This window comes from Rhinoraja longicauda, chromosome 15, assembly GCF_053455715.1.
Source record: "Rhinoraja longicauda isolate Sanriku21f chromosome 15, sRhiLon1.1, whole genome shotgun sequence".
In the NCBI taxonomy this organism is placed as follows: Eukaryota; Metazoa; Chordata; class Chondrichthyes; order Rajiformes; family Arhynchobatidae; genus Rhinoraja; species Rhinoraja longicauda.
The window spans coordinates 7,866,999-7,888,584 of NC_135967.1; the positions used below are offsets into that span (position 1 = coordinate 7,866,999).

Consider the following 21,586-nt stretch of genomic DNA (forward strand, 5'->3'; position numbering starts at 1 on the left):
TTCTCCCTGTATGGGTTTTCTCAGGGTGCTCCGATTTCTTTACACATTACAACACGTACACGTTTGTAGGTTAATTGGCTTCTGTAAATTGTCCTTAGTGTGTAGGATAGAACCAGCGTATGGGGTGATTGCTGGTCGGCGTGGACTCGATGGGCCAAAGGGCCTGTTTCCACACTGTATCTCTAAACTAAATAAACCATACTGATTTTGGTAATGTACAATTAGCATGACCATAAAATTAGATCTTCCTTGATAGGATATAAGAGCACATCCAAGACCTATTCAACTGTCACATAGTGCACGCCATGTGTTGCTCTGATCCTGGATCCTGGACCTGCCAGAGGAGCACAAAGGTGAAATCCTTATTGGAATAAAAAGATCAACATAATAATGAAGAATTGGATCGTAGCCATTTTCCATAGATTGCACTGTTTCCAGGAAAGGTGCTTTTATTCAATTACTTCCTTTCCCAAATACCTTGGAAATATTTGGAGTACAAATATCAGCAACTATTAAATATAAGAAAATAACTGCAGATGCTGGTACAAATTGAAGGTATTTATTCACAAAATGCTGGAGTAACTCAGCAGGTCAGGCAGCATCTCAGGAGAGAAGGAATGGGCGACGTTAAACGTCACCCATTCCTTCTCTCCTGAGATGCTGCCTGACCTGCTGAGTTACTCCAGCATTTTGTGAGCAACTGTTAAATAATTGATTCATTCGGGACCAATTTAATTAAAAAACTTGATGTCGAAATACAAGGTGTATCTGCCAGTTGGCTGCAATGTTTTTTGTCTTTTTTTCAGTAGATTTCTGTCTTTTATTCTACAGGATGTTGCAATATAATTCAATTAGTTCCATATCCAGCAAAGCCTTTTTGGGACTTTTCAACTTGACAAAACTGTGAGTATTTAAAGGGTTGGTGGCTTCATTCCATTCCACCACACTCAGAGGAACAATAATTGTGATTATTCCTGGTGTATAATAACAAGGCTTTATACTTTATTTGGAGTGTATACTTTTTCCACAAGATCCAGTGTTGAATTCTCCAAAGATCTGTTGAGAAATTTCCTGGTAAGCAAGCAGTTAGGCAGAGTAGCACAGCAGTGATGATATTTTATTTTCTCACATGGATCACAATCCAATTCCAGTTGACAGAATAAAGTCTCCCATCTTTAGTTTAGTTTCGTTTAGAGAAACAGTCCACTGAGTCCTTTATCTCTGTTTGCTTTGTTGTTACCTTCTCCCAACTAACAATGATCTATTCAACATGTTCCCTGATCCACATTCCCTTTGTCCTGTTTTCACACCTTGCACTTCCTTATCTATACACTTCCTTATCAATGTACCGCCCACTCCCCTGACATCAGTCTGAAGAAGTGTCTCGACCCGAAACATCACCCTTTCCTTCTCTCCAGAGATGCTGCCTGTCCCGCTGACTTACTCCAGCACTTTGAGTCCATGCAGACCATTGATTATCCATTCACACTAGTTCTATGTTATCACACTTTTGCAAACACTCCCTACACATTAGGGAGAATGTTATTTTACATAGGCCAATTAACCTACAAGTCTTTTGGATGTGAGAGAAAAGCGGAGCACCCAGAGAAAACCCACACAGGTCACGGGGAGGACACACAATCTCTGTGCAGACAGCACCCGTAGTCAGGATTGAACCCGGGTCTCTAGAGTACTTCTCTCCGTAACCTACGTGGGTTTTCTCCCGGGTGCTCTGGTTTCCTCCCACACTCAAAAGACGTACAGGTTTGAAGGTTAATTAGCTCTGGTAAAGATTGTAAATTGTCCCTAGTGTGTAGGCTGGTGCTAGTGTATGGGGATCGCTGGTCGGCGGACTTGGTGAGCTGCAGGACCTGTTTCTGCGCTATGTCTCTAAACTAAACTATAAACTAAACTAAGACAGGTTGCTATCTGTGAGATAATCCTGTGTTAATTAGCTGCAGCATTTCATTAGAAACAAGAGCAACTGTACTTCAGAAGTATTTTGTGTTGAGCATTTTGAGCGCTTGTAATATCAATTCCAACCCTTCTTTTCACTCTTTTCCCTCAGCCTTCTGAGTCACAACCGAATCAGTGTCTTGGAGCCAGGACTTTTCAAAGATCTCCATCAACTTGAGTGGCTGTAAGTCCAGACCGTTCTTTCATGTTCCATGACATGCTTTTCCTAATATAGTTTTATTATCTTATTTCACACTGCAAATCTTCTAGTTTTAAACACCAGTAGATCTGGCCATAGAGGAATATGTAAACATGAAATACTAACTCGTTTGTAACACGCCGGGCATTTTCAAAGTGACAAGTAATCAGTAATTCAGAGATCGACACAAAATGCTGGAGTAACTCAACGGGTCAGGCAGCATCTCTGGAGACAATGAATAGGTGACATTTTGATTCAGAAGATTCTTCTAAAGAAGGGCCTCAACCCAAAACATGACCCATTCCTTGTCTCTAGAGATGCTGCCTGACCCGCTCAGTTACTCCAGTCTATCTTCGGTGTAAACCAGCATCTGCAGTTCCTTTGTGGTAATTCACAGAGTACTTACAAACTCCCCGGGAGAATAAAATGTGGAAATCCCACCAAAGCTTTTAAAGACGTCCAGGTTTGTAGGTTAATTGGCTTCGGTAAAGTTGTAAATTGTCTCTAGTGTGTAGGATAGTGCGAGTGTAAGAAGTGATCGCTGGGCAGTGTGGACTCAGTGGGCCGAAGGGCCTGATTCCATGCTGTATCTCTAAAGTCTAAAGACTACTCTATCTGTGCCAGGACTGTAATTTTCCAATTCCAGCCACAAATGAAGATTCCATTATGTAGATTTGCAGGTGATCCCTGACACTTTCTATCTCGCCTCATGTGTATTCCATTTACAAAACATCAACACACAGATGCTTAGCCAGTCACTTAATGTTAGTTATCAAGACTGAGGTGCAATATCCTTCCAGCAGTATGCAGAGCATAGGTCTTCACACTAAGATGGTGTGAAACACAATTCCAGAAAAAGTACAGTTCTAATGGAAAAGAATCTTAATGCTGATTATATGTTTTAGAAAGATGAGGAAAATTCTCTTTCCAGAGGGTGGTGAACCTGTGGAATTCATTGCCACGGACGGCCATGGAGGCCAAGGCAATGGATATTTTTAAGGTGCAGATTGACAGATTCTTGATTAGTAAGGGCGTCAGAGGTTATGGGGAGAAGGCAGGAGAATGGGGTTGAGAGGGAAAGATAGATCAGCCATGATAGGATGGCGGAGTAAACCTGATGGGACAAACAGCCTAATTTTGCTCCTATAACTTATGAACTTATGGGTTATTCCTTTTAAAGACTCAGACAATTCTGAACCAAATGTTTCCTATTTTCATCACTTCAATTTGCAAATTTATCATTCAACCAATTTCTAATTATGGCTTTGTACATAGCGTGTGTGGCAGAATGCTGCATTTATAATTATCGTGGAATGTTTTAGAATCCGGAACGTCATCCAAATTCTCTTTGCATTACAGGATCTTGGACAATAACATGATAAAAAGTGTCACTCTGAAGTCCTTTGTCGGTCTGAAATCTCTCTTCTTCTTGTAAGCAATTCAAAAGTGCTCCTTTTCTTATTGAAATGTTTTACTTGGGAGAAATCTGCAGAATATTCTGTGAGCAAAAAGACAAAGTGCTGGAGGAACACAGCATCTGTGGAAAGAAATGGACAGATGACATTTCTGAAGAAGGGTGCTAAGCCAGACCTTCACCTATCCACAGTTCTCCAGAGATGCTGCCTGACCTGCTGAGTTACTCCAGCACTTTGTACAGTTTTTGGTAAACAGTTCCTTGTTTCTAAATGACTCTTCATTTATTAATTAGAAATTCATTGGCATTCCGCTGCCTAGAATAAAGAGGTTGTGGAGGCCAAGTAAGTGGATATTTTTAAGGCGGAGATTGACATTCTTGATTAGTGTGGGTGTCAGGGGTTATGGGGAGAAGGCAGGAGAGCGGGGTTGAGAGGGAAAGATGGACCAGCCATGATTGAACAGAAGGGTAGACTCGATGGGCCAAATGGCCTAATTCTGCTCCTATCACTTATGAGCTTATGAACATCTGTGAAAGGGAAACAGTTAACATTTCAGTTAATCCTGAGAAGTTATTGATGAAGATATTGAATGAGGACATTGTGTAGCCTTCAGACAAGGTGTTATTCTACATGGATATTTATGATCCTAGGAAAGAATAATTTCATTGAAATGAATTTTATACAGGAAATGGCAGTCTTCAGTAAAAAAAACTACTTTTCTTAAAACTGGATATTGCCTTTAAATAGTTATGTGGCAAATGGCATTCATATTCTTAATGTATGTCTAATTTTTAAAAGGAAGATAGGAAAGCAGCAATTCTGCAGAAGAATGCTCAGCCAATTTTAAATTCAACAGTAAGATCGCATTTTTGTTTAGTAACCATGTGCTGGTCATAGCAACCCAAACTAAGAGACAGATTGGTTTTGGACAGGCTGGTCTGCAGCCCAATCTATAACCAGGGAGTGGAGGAGAAAAATTAAATACCAATGGTCTGTGTGAATAAGTTAGCGGAGGATGGGCTACTGAGCTTAAAGGGACTTTAAAGGGATTTTTACTAGCTGACCAGTAGAGATTGGGAATGGAAACAAAGATACCATGCGATCAGAGAGAAGAAAATGGGCAGTCACAGTGGCACAGCGGTAGAGTTGCTGCCTTACAGCGAATGCAGCACTGGAGACCCGGATTTGTCCCAACTATGGGTGCCGTCTGTACAGAGTTTGTACGTTCTCCCCGTGACCTGCGTGGGGTTTTTTTAGATTTAGATTTTTTAGATTTAGAGATACAGCGTGGAAACAGACCCTTCGGCCCACCGAGTCCGCGCCGCCCAGCGATCCCCGCACATTAACACTATCCTACACACACTAGGGACAATTTTTTTTTAATTTACCCAGTCAATTAACCTACATACCTGTACGTCTTTGGAGTGTGGAAACCGAAGATCTCAGAGAAAACCCATGCAGGTCACGGGGAGAACGTACAAACTCTGTACAGACAGCACCCGTAGTCAGGATCGAACCTGAGTCTCTGGCGCTGCATTCGCAGTAAGGCAGCAACTCTACCGCTGCACCACCGTGTCACCATGTTTTCTCCGAGATCTTCGGTTTCCTCCCACACTCCAAAGACATACAGGTTTGTAGGTTAATTGGCTTGGTAATTGTAAAAATTGACCCCAGTGTGTGTAGGATAGTGTTAATGTGCGGGGATCGCTGGTAGGCACAGACCCGGTGGGCCGAAAGGCCTGTTTCCGTGCTGTGTATCTAAACGAAACTAAAAACAAAATGGAGTAAAAGGAGAAGATTATGGGCTATGGAAGTTTACAGATTATGGAATACATGGGATGTGGATCACCATTGGAGAGATTCAAACTTCCCTGATGAGTAGAGGGAGCTGACTTTCCTCAGTCCACAAGTGGCACCAGGAAAGCCTTTACCTGTTCCACACAGCAGATCTCACCTTCCATTAGCTGGAACAGGCAGAGGAAATCTGAGACATCCAGCCGATACAAGGTATTTAAATGAATAGCAAGCGCACCAGAAATAGGGTGGTAATATGCCATGCCATTGAAAGCCCACGTTTCCAGCATGTCACGACCCAAAATGTTTAAAGCTGAAGGCTGCGGGAGGAAGTGTAATTCATTGCATTCACCGCAACATTCCCCGCTCCATCAAGAGCAGGGTTTAAGATTTCAACTCTGTGAAAAAAATAACCCTGTTCTTTTTTCAGATATATGACAAATAATTCATTGGATCATGTTCCCAAAGTCTGTGGAGTGCTTCCAAACCTGCATTGGTTGTGAGTATGAGAGCACGTGGCGGTGTCTTATGAAATAATATTTGAAATCCAATCTTATGCATATATGGATAGGAGATAGAGCCTGTAATGGGCTCTGGGAGAGGACTTTTGCAGCGCATATTCATGAGTCATGAGCCAGCATCCCCATTGACTCAACTAACTAGTCCTGAAGGAAGTAGTGGCCACAGTTGGTCCGTGGCAGCCAGTGAGAGAATCGTAATTTTAGTTTATACAGTTTAGTGTACTGTTGTAGCGACCATAGAGAATGGTCCAGGTCGTCGAACCCTCGGATTGGCCAGCGAGGTCACGTGGGAACGCGACCATGGGGATTGGTCCAGGGAACGACATCGCTGATTGGCCAGCGATGTCAGGTGCGCGTTTGGCGCCCGTTTTAGTCAGTTCGGCGAAGTCTTCAAGGAAGACAGTAAGTTTGTATTGGTTGTCCTGTACCTTGTTGTTTAACTCTGTATTCGTGTATTGCGGCTGCAATAAACTTCGTCTACAACCAACAAGTTTCGGACTCGCCATATTGGTGACCCCAACGTGATCTGGACGATCACCGACTGAGCAGGAACCCGACGCCTCGTTGACGATGAGCGAGCAGGGCACACCGGAGTCAAGCGCGGCGGGCGTCCATCTTCCGTTATTTTGGACGTACGCACCGCAAGCTTGGTTTATCCACGCCGAGGCTCAATTCCATATAAAGAAGGTGTCGGACGAATCCACAAAGTACTTCTACCTCGTCAGCGCTCTATCGCCGGACACAACCAAGCGCGTGATGCGGTTCATCGTAAATTCACCTGCGGAAGACAAGTATGAGGCCATGAAGAAGGTATTACTGCGAACCTTCGGGTTTAATAAGCATGGTGGTGCGGCAAAACTTCTGCACCTACCGGATCTTGGAGACCAACTGCCTTCCGTCCTCATGGCCGAAATGATGATGCTAGCCGGTGAGCATACGGATTGCCCGATGTTTGAACAGGCATTCCGCGAGAAACTTCCCGAGGATGTCCGACTGCTGCTCACGGATTGTTCTTTTAAGGACCCCGAAGCATATGCAGCGAAAGCGGACGCGCTCCTAGCGGCAAAAAACAAGGCAAGTGGTTCAATCAACAAAGTCTCGACATCGGTGACCACGCCACAGCGACGGCAAGATGGCGCCACGTCTCCCGCCAATTCTTCGAAAGCCCGCCAAAAAGATCCGCACAAGCGCGGCTGGTGCTATTATCACCTACGATGGGGTAACGAATCCCGCAACTGTCGTTTGCCTTGTACCTTCGCGGGAAATGCCTCGGCCGATCGTACATAGGGGCAGTTACGATTGGCCAGAACCGGCGCCTCTATGTCCATGATCGATTCACGGACACAGAATTTTTGGTAGACACGGGAGCCATCGTCAGCATAGTGCCGCCGACCGACCTCGAAACCAGATCGGGTAAGACAGGTCCCACCCTCATCGCGGTTAATGGCAGCCCAATTCGCACTTTCGGTACACGGAAGATGTCCCTTGTGTTAGGCCTCCGCACGTACGAATGGCCATTCATCATAGCCGACGTCAAGCAAGCGATCCTGGGCGCAGATTTTCTCTGGGCTTTTTCACTGGTCCCCGACTGCAGAGTCGGCTTTTACAGCAGCTAAGGCAGCCTTGGCAGACGCCACCATGTTGGTCCATCCGAGCCCCTCCGCCCCCACGGCCCTGACGGTTGACGCCTCTGACGTGGCGGTGGGCGGGGTTCTGGAGCAGCAGGTCGGTGGCCGTTGGCAGCCTTTAGCGTTTTTCAGCCGGCAACTAAATTCGGCCGAGATGAAATATAGCGCGTTTGACCGAGAGCTTCTAGCTCTCTATTTAGCTGTCCGTCATTTCAGGTACTTCCTCGAGGGCCGCCCATTTGTGGCATTTACGGACCACAAGCCATTAACATTTGCTTTTTTGAAATTGTCTGACCCATGGTCGGCCCGCCAGCAGCGGCATCTAACTGCTATCTCCGAATTTACCACAGATGTCCGTCATGTCGCGGGTAAGCTTAATGCCGTTGCTGACGCCCTGTCTAGACCTGCTTTTCCCCCTATTTCGGCGGTGGACTGCGAAGTGGATCCCCAGGAGCTTGCGGAGGCACAGCTCCTAGCGGAGGGATTGAAGTTGGCCCAGGTAGCTTGTGGGTCGGAGGGCACGAAAGTCTGGTGCGATGTTTCTCTTCCTCGTCCCAGGCCGGTAGTACCGCCCTCCCTTCAGCGCCGGGTTTTCGATGCCATTCATGGGCTGGCGCACCCGTCCATCCGCTCCACCTCTGCCTTGGTAGCAGCGAGGTTTGTCTGGCATGGCCTGCGGAAACAGGTAGCGGGGTGGGCACGTTCCTGCGTGCCCTGTCAGACCGCTAAAGTCCAGCGCCACGTCCAGCCCCCCGTACAGGATTTCGAGGTCCCGGCATGTCGTTTTTTCCACATCCACGTGGATTTGGTCGGGCCTTTGCCTTCCTCCCGGGGCTACACCCACCTCCTCACGGTGGTGGATCGGTTCACCCGTGGCCAGAGGCTTTCCCATTGTTTGATATCTCGTCAGCGTCTTGTGCTAGGACTTTGGCCCTTCATTGGGTAGCTCGTTTCGGGGTCCCGGCAGTTATTACAACTGACAGAGGGCCACAGTTCACTTCGTCCCTCTGGGCCGCGCTGGCGGAACTGTACGGGTCCAAGTTACAACCCACAACTGCATATCACCCCCAGGCAAATGGACTCGTAGAAACGTTCCACCGCCAACTTAAGGCGTCCCTCAGTGCAAGGCTTGAAGGCCCGGACTGGGTAGACCAACTCCCTTGGGTTCTTTTGGGCATCCGGACTGCTCCTAAGCCAGATCTCGGTGCGTCGTCCGCAGAGCTAGTATATGGCTCGACACTTCGAGTACCCGGAGATCTGTTTCCGGACCCTTCAGCCCTGCTCCCTACAGTCCCATCAGCGTTAGCATCTCTCCGGGAACGGGTGGGCTCCCTGGCTCCAGTGCCGACTTCACGTCATGGGTGTCCCATGGTACATGAACCGTCTTCCCTGAAGGACTGTGAGTTTGTTTTTCTGCGTAAAGATGCCCATCGCGCCCCGTTGCAGAAGGTCTATCAAGGGCCGTTCCGGGTTTTACGTAAGGGAACGGCTACTTTCACCTTAGACATGGGCGGCAAGAGTGAACTCGTCTCGGTGTCCCGGCTCAAACCTGCCCATTTGGACCCGGATCAACCAGTCCTGGTCGGTCAAACCCCTAGGAGAGGCCGACCTCCGTTAGTTCCGCCCAGTCCAGAAACCCCCGTTCCGACAGTTCCTCCAGGACCCCCCGTTTCGGCAGTTCCTCCAGAACCCCCCGTGCCGGTAGTTCCTCCAGAACCTCTCGTTCCGGCTGTTCCTCCAAGTCCGGAACCTCCGGCTCCTGTGGTTCAGGCTGTCCCTCTCCGTACTCGTTATGGTCGTGAAATCCGGCTCCCAGCTAGGTTCCGCACCTCGGGTTCTGGGGGGGGTCATGTAGCGACCATAGAGAATGGTCCAGGTCGTCGAACCCTCGGATTGGCCAGCGAGGTCACGTGGGAACGCGACCATGGGGATTGGTCCAGGGAACGACATCGCTGATTGGCCAGCGATGTCAGGTGCGCGTTTGGCGCCCGTTTTAGTCAGTTCGGCGAAGTCTTCAAGGAAGACAGTAAGTTTGTATTGGTTGTCCTGTACCTTGTTGTTTAACTCTGTATTCGTGTATTGCGGCTGCAATAAACTTCGTCTACAACCAACAAGTTTCGGACTCGCCATACTGTCACGTGTACCGAGCGAGGTACAGTGAAAAGCATTTGTTGCGTGCTATCGGACATTAACGGAAAGACATTACATGTAAATCAAGCCATTTACAGAGTTTAGATACATGATAAGGGAATAACGTTTAATGCACGGTAAAGCCGGCAAAGTACGATCAAGGATAGTCCGTGGGTCAACAAAGAGGTAGAGAGAAGTTCAGCATTGCCTTCTAGTCGTTGGTAGGATGGTTCAGTTGCCTGACAATAGCTGGGAAGAAACTGTCCTTGAATCTGGAGGCGTGCGTTTTCACACTTCTATACCTTTTGCCTGATGGGAGAGGGGAGAAGAGGGAGTGGCCAGGGTGCGACTCATCCGTGATTATGCTGCTGGCCTTGCCGAAGCAGCGTGAGGTAGAAATGGAGTCAATGGATCATTTCGCAGAACACCTTCGCTCAGCCCCCCTGAACCAATCTGATCTCCCGGTTGCTGGACACTTTAATTCTCCTTCCCATTCCTACACAGACCTTTCTGTCCTCAGTCTCCTCCATTGTCAGAGTGAGGCTAAATGCAAATTGGAGGAACAGTAGCCCATATTTTGCTTGGGCAGCTTACAGCCCAGTGGTATGAACATTAATTTCTCGTTATTACCTGGTTTCATATATTATAGCTGTGCACTATGATATTTAAGTCAAATTTTAATTCTGCACGGCCATAATATCCTACTCCTGGACTTGTCTGCTTTCTCTTTCTCAAATGGTTCTGCATGAACCACACACTAATTTCCACAACGTATTAGCCAGAAAATAAGTTAGGTAAATAACTCAGTGACTGTATGCTTAACCCAGAAAGCTCCCTAGGTTTTGTTTCCTGCCCTTTGTCTTAGTATACACGAACTCCTATGGAAAGTGAGTGTGGATTTAAATATGTGTGTGCTCCCTATATATATAATACATGCATATATATGTGCACAGATAATGCATCTTATATGTGTACTGTTTTTGGACACTCTTTAAGGACAAAGAAGATTTAATATTCAAGGTATTAGAGTTCACGGGCCTTAAATGGACTGAATGTTTTAGTGCTTGTAGCAGCTGAAGGAAGAAATTCAAAACAAAAATTGAAATTGGGGGAAAATAGGATTAAATTAAATTTGTTGACATGCACTGTGTGACTAGTAATCTCCGTACTTTGTTTCATTCAAAAACAGTGATCTGGAAGGGAATAACATTGTCACACTCGACAAGACAACACTGGAGATATGCAACAATATTACAGTCCTGTAAGTATGGCTTCTGTCTCGGTACTACTTTCAACCATGAGGGTGGGCTTACTCCCTGTTTTCAGGCTGGAATGGGTCCCTTTGCACATCCCGATCCCTATCTCCAGTCTCCCCACCATGGTAGTCCAGAAAACAAGCAAGCTCTGCTTACGCTAGAAGCAGGAAGAAGCCTACCTTTAACAACCCATGGTCCTGGGTCACATACAGGAAATTGCCGCAACTGTGGTGTTCAGTTTGTACCTCCCGCTTCACTCTGGAGCCAAAAACTGTGCATTGGCTCTTAAAGAGACCTCCCTAAAAATAAGGCAAAAATAAACCTGTTTTACCTATTTTTGTTGGGCAAGACAGACCTTGCGATCTCAACTGGTCATTCCATGGTCTATCCTCCACTCTGCAGGGAATTGTGGATCTCAACCCATACTCTGTAGTCTGTGACATAGAAACATAGAAAATAGGTGCAGGAGTAGGCTATTCGGCCCTTCGAGCCTGCACCGCCATTCAATATGATCATGGCTGATCATCCAACTCAGTATCCCGTACCTGCCTTCTCTCCATTCCCCCTGATCCCTTTAGCCACAAGGGCCACATCTAACTCCCTCTTAAATATAGCCAATGAACTGGCCTCAACTACCTTCTGTGGCAGAGAATTCCACAGATTCACCACTCTGTGTGAAAAAAAACGTTCTCATCTCGGTCCTAAAAGACTTCCCCCTTATCCTTAAACTGTGACCCCTTGTTCTGGACTTCCCCAACATCGGGAACAATCTTCCTGCATCTAGCCTGTCCAACCCCTTAAGAATTTTGTAAGTTTCTATAAGATCCCCCCTCAATCTTCTAAATTCCAGCGAGTACAAACCGAGTCTATCCAGTCTTTCTTCATATGAAAGTTCTGCCATCCCAGGAATCAATCTGACATGGCACAATCTGACATGCTACACGACATATTTACTTTATAGAAATATTGATTTATAAAAAAGAGAATCGAGCAGAGGATCAATTATCCATTTTGTGCTATCACCAGTTTCACCCTATATATTTTTTATCAAGTTTACGTCTGGGAATTGTTGTGCTCTGCACTGAGTGTTCTGGATGGGTATCACAGTAGGCGTTAGGAGCCTTGCATGCTACTGAAAAAGCAATCCGCTTTCCCATAATGGAAAATGTACTGCCCAAGAACTAAGGCTATGGAGGACAATAGTGTGGCAATAGGAGAAGAAAGAGGTCCAGTTGCCGAAGGGCAAGGGATAAAACCTAGGGTTAGGATGTCCAGGTGATTGGGAAGTGAGTGATGGAAGGAAACAAAATTGCTTGAAGAAGGATCAGAGCCTGAGGTCGCGATGAATATATGTGGCCAGTGGGTGGTGTGGAGATCAACCACTCAGTCAGGGGACTCACGGGTTTGGCAGACTGAGACCACAGGACAATCATTGGGAAGAACAATTAGTGCCATGTCCTCGGAAGAATCAGAGAGTCTGGACTTGGAACATCAGGGTTTGGGAGTGGGGTGTAGCCAAGAGGCTGGAACATTATCGGGAAACAAACCCTCTGCTGCAGGATCTCAAGAGCAGGATTGGGGTTAAGATGAACTGGTGCCCCGTGGTACATTGCTGGGACTGAAGGGTCAACTATGTACTTGAGACTCATTTGTCTGGTCACAATTTCATAGTTATAACTAGTCATTCCTAGGACAGCTTAATCGCCACAAGGAAGAGTTGTGTGGGGAATGACATGACCCTCTGCAAGACCCACATAAATCACGACGGAAAAAGACACACAGTACTGGAGTAACTCAGCGAGTCAGGCAGCATCTCTGGAGAACATGGATGGGTGATGTTTTGGGTTGGGACCCTTCAGGCATTTTTGGAGGGCTGTACATTGAGAGGGGGTGAGATTGGAGTGGGTAGGTGGTGGAGAAGTCAAAATGGCTCAATATCATGACGGGCTCGGAACTTGTTGAGATGGGGGTATAAGCATACAAAAGTGAGGCCTCCACCGGACTGACTGGTCTGCATCGGAAAGAGGGAGGTCAGGGTTGGGGGGGGGAGGGGGGTGAAAACCCCACAGGGATAAGGGCTGGGGTCAATAGACAATAGGTGCAGGAGGAGGCCATTCGGACCTTCGAGCCAGCACCGTCATTCAATGTGATCATGGCTGATCATTCTCAATCAGTACCCCGTTCCTGCCTTCTCCCCATACCCCCTGACTCCGCTATCCTTAAGAGCTCTATCCAGCTCTCTCTTGAATGCATTCAGAGAATTGGCCTCCACTGCCTTCTAAGGCAGAGAATTCCACAGATTCACAACTCTCTGACTGAAAAGGTTTTTCCTCATCTCAGTTCTAAATGGCCTACCCCTTATTCTTAAACTGTGGCCCCTTGTTCTGGACTCCCCCAACATTGGGAACATGTTTCCTGCCTCTAACGTGTCCAACCCCTTAATAATCTTATACGTTTCGATAAGATCTCCTCTCATCCTTCTAAATTCCAGTGTATACTACAGCCTAGCCGCTCCAGACCCAGGCTCAGAAGGGGGAAGAGAGGTGTAGCAAGGCTCAGGGGAGGTGCTGCAGGGGAGTGATGGGGGGAGGGGGGGGAGGTGTAAGGGGTGGTATAGAGGTAGGAGAAGTAGCATGGTTAACATCGGGGGAAGGCCATCAGGATCCAGTGGTGTGACCATTGAAGTTCCCTGTGAGAAGGGGGGTTGAAGGGGAGGAGTAGAGCTCAAGAGAGTTGCTTTCAGAGGGGGTGAGGCTGGAGTGGGCAACGGAAGTGGAATGCATTCAGAGGGGGCCAGATAGTCCAAAGGGTCCTGTTCCAAAATGTCACCTAACCATGTTCACCAGAGATGCTACCTGACCTGCCGTGTCACTCTAGTACTTTGTATCTTTTTTTGGTAAACCAACATCTGGAGTTCCTTGTTTCCACTTAAACCATGTCAGACTTGCAAGGAAGGGTCCCACCCCTTCTGAACTCTTGTTTAATTTCCAGAGTGGGACATAACGGCGCAGAAACTGAAGCAGTTGCCTTCATCTCGACATTATGTTTTTTAAAAATCAGATTAATCTGAAAGGACCAGTATTAGCCAATTGAAATGCATGACATGTATCTTTATTTAACATCATGGATTAAATAAATTTAAAATGTTTCCTTCCTACTTTTTTCCCTATAGGATTCTCCGCAACAATGAAATCCGACATTTGAAAGATGATCTGTTTTTGGAACCTTCAATGATACTTGATCTGTAAGAGTTTTTATTTAAACATCTTTCGTACAATGTCCCAAGTTCATTCATTTTGAGCAATTTACACAGCTAAAATAAATAAATAATCGTCATTCTTCCTTACCATTCCAAATGGTGAACTGTTGAAGAAAAAAGATGTACAGGGTTATTTTCTTTCTTATGTTTATTATTGCCACGTGCACCAAAGTACAGTGAAAAGCTTTGTTTTGCATGCTATCCAAACAGGTCAGATGATCCATACAAAGATGCAATCAGTTCAAACTCAAGTACAATAGGCAGAGCATAAATAAATAAATAAATAAATAAAAAAGAAGAGCAAAGGGAATTCAAATTCAGAGCACAGAATATATTCAACAGCATTAGAATGCATCAGTTCCTTAGACAAAGTCCAAAATCCTCAACCCCAACTTCTGGAAGGACCATTCAGAAGCCTGGTATCAGAGGGGAAGAAGCTGTCCCTGAGACTGAGTCTTGCGGTGCACGTTTTCAAGTTTCTGTCCCATTGGCCGGATGGGAGCGGGGAGTAGAGGGACTGACCAGGGTTGGGAAGTCTTTGACCATGTTGGCTACTTTTCCGAGGCTGTGTGAAGTGGGAAGTCTGGTCTGTGTGGTGGACTGTTCTACATCCACAACTCTCTAATTTTCACAATGAAAATTGAAAAATTGACAACAGACAAATAACAATTTTATTATGTGATTAGTACATAAAATACATAATGTCAAGGTCTATACTTATGTGTGGGATGCAAAAGAAAGTGGATTTAGGAGCAACTATTCTCTTGTGAAATAGGATAGAACTAGTGTGCAGGTGATCGATGGCATGGATTCGGTAGGCCGAAAGGTCTGGTCCCATAGTATATCTCTAAACTAAAAAACAAAGAATGTTTCATTGAAATGGCCCTGTGATGTAGTGAACCTTTACTTATGATTAGAACACAAAGTGCTGCAATAACTCAGCGGGTCAGGCAGCAACTCTGGAGGACATAGATAGGTGACAATTCGGGTCGGGACCCTTCTTCAGTCTGATTCGTCGCCTCTCCATGTCCTCCAGAGAAGCTGTCTGCCCTGCTGAGTTACCGCGGCACTCCGTGTTCTATGTGAGATTCCATCATCTGTTGTTCCTTGTGTCCACGCTCTCCTAATGATTTTCAGTTTTGTGCTGACATTCTGCTTTACTGCAGCATGCCGTCAGATGCAATCTCACAAATCTCAGTGTCTACATATTTGGCAGAGAACCAAATTATTTACAAGGGTTGCCTTTCTATTTTAAAGAGACCTGTCGTCAAATATGATTGAAGAGTTCCCGCCTGCATTGTTCAAAGGCCTTAAGCACCTGCAGCAGATGTAAGTTACTCAATTTCTCAACATTTATCCTTTTTCTAAAATTCTGATATATATTGGCCTTTGTCATTTTTACAAAAGTTACATAACTTGAATCAAGAAGAGGCCATTTGACCTATCAATCCTTTCCATTCACTGGCCTGCTATTCCATCAAGTAATTTGAAAAATATGCTGTGCAAAATATCTCCTTGAAACCCAAAATAAATTAAGGAAAACTCCAATAAAATATGTCTGCATCTATATTTTGCTAGTGATCCCTACATCCTGTGATTTATTAAAAAGACAAAATGCAATGGAAGTATTGAAAAAAGAAAGGGCAATATTCTTTATTCATTTACAGGATCCAGGCCTTATCAGCAAGGTCCATATGTAAATGCCTGGTGGGTGAACCAGTTTGAAACCGGTTTGAAACTGTTCACCTCGAGAGCACTGCTGGAATATGCACAAGCAGATCTTCACAAGTCTGACAAGCAAAAGATTGCTCTCAGCTGGAATAATGCAATAGCACTCTTGACAGCCAAAAGCAAAATGCAGGAGGAACTCAGCAGGCCAGGCAACATCTGTGGAGGGAAATGGACAGATGACATGTCAGGACAGGAGTCTTCTTCAGACTGAAGGAAGTCCCTGATCCAAAATGTCATCTGTCCATTTCCCTCCACAGATGCTGCCTGGCCTGCTGTCTTCCTCCAGCACTTTGTTTTTTTCACCCAAGATTCCCTCGTCTGCAGTCCTGACTTGTGCCTCCAGCGCCCTCAATAGGTTGCCACGGCATAAGGAAGGATTACTTGAAGAAAATGGTTTCTGAAAGGTGACCTGCACTTGTGGAACTATTTCAAAAATTAAGGTGAAATATTTCAAGAGAGAAAGATGCAGATGTAAACATCTTTTTTTTAAACAGTTTTGACATTTTCTAGAACTTTATGGCTAATGACATACAGAACCTTTTGGAAACTTTGAAAACCATGCAAATTAGCTATTTTTGGTGGTGTTTTCCAGGAATTTATCACATAATCCTATCAACCATTTCCATGTGGATCAATTTGATGGCCTTGTATCTCTCAAGTCCCTGTGAGTACCGTTTATCTTACTTTGGCTTATTGATAGAGCACATTTCCAGTTTCTTGATGTTCAATCTCCCTTTTGGTGAGATGGCAATTTTTTTAAATCGAATGTGACCCAAAACCAAGCTTGCTGTTGGCAGCTAAAATTAGCTTTTAATTTTTAAGTCTAGTGGTGTGCTGAACCATGGCTGAACTCCAAGTTTACAAATAAAAATTGTTGGGCATTGGCTCAGTCTTTTTTTCCAAGTGCCTACTTGTGAGTGGTTTGCAGTTAGTGTGATAATCTCTCTTTAAGCACATTTTTTGCTTCTCTCAAGGCAGACAGACCCAGCACTTGAGGTGTAATCAACAATTAGGTCTTCATTCTTCTTTCCCAGTGGTAATCTTGATTTCCCTTGTCACCTCACTGTAGAGGATTGAGGTCATGGTTTACGGCCGAAATAAACTTAAATGTGATTCAATGGGTCAGTAGTTCTTTATCGAGGTACAGTAACATGCCACTTTTTGCATTCCGTTCAGTAAAGTATTACCATACATAAGCACAATCTTAGATTAAGTACAAAGTGTACTGTAACAGTCCACTGACACAATATCCATGAGCCGCCATGAAATACTCTGCCCAGAGTACATTCACCTCCTCAGAGTGTAGGAAGGAACTGCAGGTGATACCGAAGTTAGACACAAAATTCTGGTGTAACCCTGCGGGCCAGGCAGCATCTCTGGAGAAAAAGGAATAGGTGATGCTTCAGGTCAGAACCATTCTTCAGAGTCTGAAGAAAGGTTCCGACCCAAAACGTGACCTGTTCCTTTTCTCCAGAGATGCTGCCTGGCCTGCTGAGTTACTCCAGCATTTGTGTCTGTCTTCTTCACTGCCTTAGTATTTTCTGTTTGTAATGTTTTCTATCATTGTGCATAGATTTTTCATCTCTGACATCTACCTGACTTTGGCTGAGGGCACAACACCTTCCTGAGTCTGGCAATATAATATTCCCCGATCTTTGGTAATCTGACCTGTGCACATACCTAGAAAGGCCTCCCAAGGCCTTGTGCAGTTGCAGTGAGACCCTTTGCTCTTATATTCCAACACCTTCACTACAAAAATATGTGAAATGTATTTGGCCACTCTGCTGGAAATCTCTATTCTGTCTGCAAGCACGACCCCAAACTGGATTTTTGTCACATTAATTCTATACTTAATTACCAACACGTCTTCACTGTTTTTGGCCTCTTCCACTGTTGTGATGAGCCACAAGATAAGTTGAGGAACACAAGCACTTTACAACATTCTCCGCGCAAAACTAAGCTAAATAATTCCATGTTATGATTCAACTAATCCCACTTCTTTTTTCTTGATGCACATTTTGTTTTTTTTTAATGTCTCACCACCATCCCCTTTTATCTCGAACCATCATTTATTTATATTATCGGTTTATTTTATTGTCACGAGGCACAGTCAAAAGCTTTGGTTGCGTGCTAAACAGTCAGCGGAAAGACAATACACGATTACAATCGAGCCATTTAGAGTGCATAGATACATGATAAGGAAATAAGGGAATATCCCCTTCTTTCCAATATTTACAACATATCTTTTCAAGATTCCTTCTCTTCTACTTTTCCCTTTTTTACTTGATTTAAAAAAATTGCAGCACTAACTTTTCCCAGTTCGACTTAAAGGTCAAAACACAAAGTGCTGGAGGAATTCAGTGGGTCAGGCAGCATCTGTGGAGGGAATGGACAGGCAATATTTTGGTTTTGGACCCTTCTTCAGATAATGCCTGATCTGTTGAGTTCCTCCAGCACTTTGTGTATTGCTCAAGATTCAAGCTGTTAGTTTCTTGTGTCTCTATCTAAAGGCCATAAGCCTGAACCAGTGAATGTTTCTTTCTCTGCAGCTGTTACTTGATCAGCTGAGTATTTTCCAACATTTTCAGTTTGATTTCAGATTTGCAGCATTCATTGCTCTCAGCTTCTCTATGATCCACTGGTTCCTTTTTACTTTTCTGACCTTTAGCCAATGTTGTATCCATAGTAATACAATGAAACCTTTCCAGTCGAGCAGTCTCAGCTCATTTTTTATGAATCCGTCAATCCTGCAGCCACTCTCTTTAGAAGTCAAAGCTGTAGGTTGCAGACCAAGAGGGCTTAGTGGCCTGGTACACACAAAATGCTGGAGTAGCTCAGCGGGTCAGGCAGCATCTCGGGAGAGAAGGCAAGGGTGACGTTTCGGGTCGAGACCCTTCTTCAGACTGAGATTTAGTGGCCTGTTAGCTGCAATAGTATCTCCAGGTCTTGCTCCCCACTAATTTTAATGATAACTAGACAAAGTGGACCCATTGGGCCCAAACCTCTCCTGCATTGGTGCAGCACCCTGTCCTCACCCCCTCCCCTCTCTCCTCAACCCCCCTCCCCTCTCCCTTCTCCCCCACTCCCCCCTCCCTCCTCCCCCTCCCCACCTTTTAAACTTTAAAATGTGAATAACAAAAAATATAACACCGATTTCAATAAAACTACTTGCATTATCACTAAAGTGACAATGGTGAGTAAGGTGGGCCTAAAATTGTCGCGCTATCGTGTACCGTTTTGGCTGAAGTTCAGTCACAAACAAGATAACAAACGAGAGCTTTAGTATATAGATGTCTCTTGCTTCATTTGAAATTCAGGTCCTTCAAAATCTCCAAATTGTTTATTGTATATTTTATGAAGATGATACAAATATTTGTTTAATGCCTCACACATTTGCTGATTACCCATGATACTTTCTCTGGTTCTAACTCTAAGGAATTATATGTATTCTATTGCTTTCCCCATTTTGTCGAAGCTCCTTTGGTCTATGTTTATAGTTCTTGTTGGTTTACCATTATATTCTATTTCCACTCCATTTATCAATATCTGATCCCGAACTCTGAAAGAGCTCATTTACATTTTTTCTCCTCCCTCTCTATTTTCTTATTTTCTTTTTCATATGTTATTGGCTTCCTTTTCAAATCCAAATATGATTTTTCTCTTGTCTTCCAATTCCTAACCAATTTTCTACCCTTGACAGTAGATTACCACTATTTTTTTAAATGTTCCTTTTGATAGTCTCTTGTCGAATGTCATCTGTGAGTCCATAACAATAAGATCCCTTACCTGCCACTTTAACTAGCTTTTCAAAAAATTCAACCAGGTTTAGCACAAATATGCATAAACTGGACGTCCATAAAACCAATAAATAATTTTACAGCTATTTGGGTTGATATGCTTCAGTGACCCTGGAAGACCCAACATTCGTTACCGCCTTACTTTTATTTTCCTGCCTTTCCTCTTTTCCTTTTAGTTATTTTCACCGAAATATCATCTATTTCTCTTTCAAAAGGTATAATGGATTTGCGTCCACAATCTGTCAGGCAGTACATTCCACGTTTCTAAAAAATATTCAGAATAACTAATTACAAGTTATTCTTTAGGCCAATGGTTTAAATTAAGACGCAGAAACAAGAAACTGCAGATACTGGTTCCCCAAAAAAGATACAAAGCACTGGAGTAACTCAGCGGGTCAGACTGCGTCTCTGAAGAACATGGATCGGTGACGTTTGGGTCAGGACCTTCCTTTAGTCTGATAAAGGGTCCCAACTCGAAACGTCACCTAGTCATGTTCTCCAGAGATGCTGCCTGACCTGCTGAGTTACTCCAGCACTTTGTGCATAAATTAGGACATTAGTTACTGGCTGACTAACCAATGGAAATAGACTTTGTCATCTTGGCATTTTAAAAGCTCTCCTAATATTGAGCAGCTCCAGTGAGCTACATCTTAATCTTTGTGTACATTTTCTGAAATTTCTGCTAATTACACCATTTCATGTATCTTCTTAGAAAATCCCCACTAAACCTTTCCAATGGCTTTGAGATTCTTCCTAAAATAGCGAAATAAGTCATAGAAATGTTCTTCAGATTTTATAATTAATAACTCCTTCCATTTTTATTTTTCAGAGCATTGGATAGCATCGACATTTTGAATATAGAGACCCGAATGTTTATAAAGCTGGAGAAACTCTCATACATGTATGTTAAATGCTTCCGGTATTAATATTTCTAGAAAGATAATACACATTATTGTCAATCAATTGGAGTTTATTATTCATCTTGCACTTCAGTTAACTCGTTTTATAAATGAGATCTGTAACTGTTTTGGTACTGCCATACAACACTAAACTTAGTAAGTCACAGAGTCTTAATAACATAAATTTATAGCCCTGAAACAAACTATTTGGCCGAAAAGGTCCGTGGCTGGTATACATACTCCTCGCGTTCTTTCTCCCAGTCTATTTCAGCCAAATCCATCAATATATTCCTATTTCCCCATTGTAAGCTTGTTCTTAAATACATATATTCTATTCCTATTGCCTAGGACGATAGATCCTTGTATCCATATCTCTCAGAAGAAACTAAAGGGACTGGTATCCATGTCAGGGTCTCGTATCTATGTTAGGGAATATCCCCTTGCAAAATGGTTTTCCTTGGTCAATTCTTTTCATGAGAAAGGAGGGTAATAACAGGTAGTGTAAGAAAATAACTGCAGATGCTGGAACAAATCGAAGGTATTTATTCACAAAATGCTGGAGTAACTCAGCAGGTCAGGCAGCATCTCAGGAGAGAATCCTGAGATGCTGCCTGACCTGCCGAGTTACTCCAGCATTTTGTGAATGAGGGCAATAACAGAATCTCTTTCTGTCCACTGAGAAGGTAGCTATGTTTGACTTAGTAACCTGAAGGCTATATGTTACCCATAGGTATTTGCGCACCTACAGGAGCTACCCAGTCATTTCTTCAGAGAGATTTATAGGTTGGTATCTTTGCGAAAGTTGTCTATGTTTGAGTGCTGATCACCTCTCCTTACCAGGAGCATAGTCATAAGTAAGATGGTCATTGATGGGAAAGTATAATGTTTACTGCTGGCTTGCATCAGTCCCCGAAGCTGAAAGCCACCCACCTAGCCACAGATGTCAGTGAGATTTGTTTCCCGTTGAGATATTTTGGCTTACTCAGAGGACCAGCACCGGT

General features: G+C 44.3%; 1 protein-coding gene across 2 annotated transcripts in view; it reads left to right on the forward strand.

Moving 5' to 3' along the window:
• Positions 1-21,586, forward strand: part of rxfp2l (relaxin family peptide receptor 2, like) — a 67,634-nt gene that overhangs the window by 35,632 nt on the left and 10,416 nt on the right. For both annotated transcript variants that reach the window (XM_078412148.1, XM_078412149.1), the window contains exons 6-14: positions 832-903; positions 2,069-2,140; positions 3,515-3,586; positions 5,795-5,863; positions 10,833-10,904; positions 14,072-14,143; positions 15,416-15,487; positions 16,482-16,553; positions 20,516-20,587. In XM_078412148.1, the coding sequence (XP_078268274.1) occupies positions 832-903; positions 2,069-2,140; positions 3,515-3,586; positions 5,795-5,863; positions 10,833-10,904; positions 14,072-14,143; positions 15,416-15,487; positions 16,482-16,553; positions 20,516-20,587 (645 nt within the window). The remainder of the gene's footprint in view (positions 1-831; positions 904-2,068; positions 2,141-3,514; positions 3,587-5,794; positions 5,864-10,832; positions 10,905-14,071; positions 14,144-15,415; positions 15,488-16,481; positions 16,554-20,515; positions 20,588-21,586) is intronic.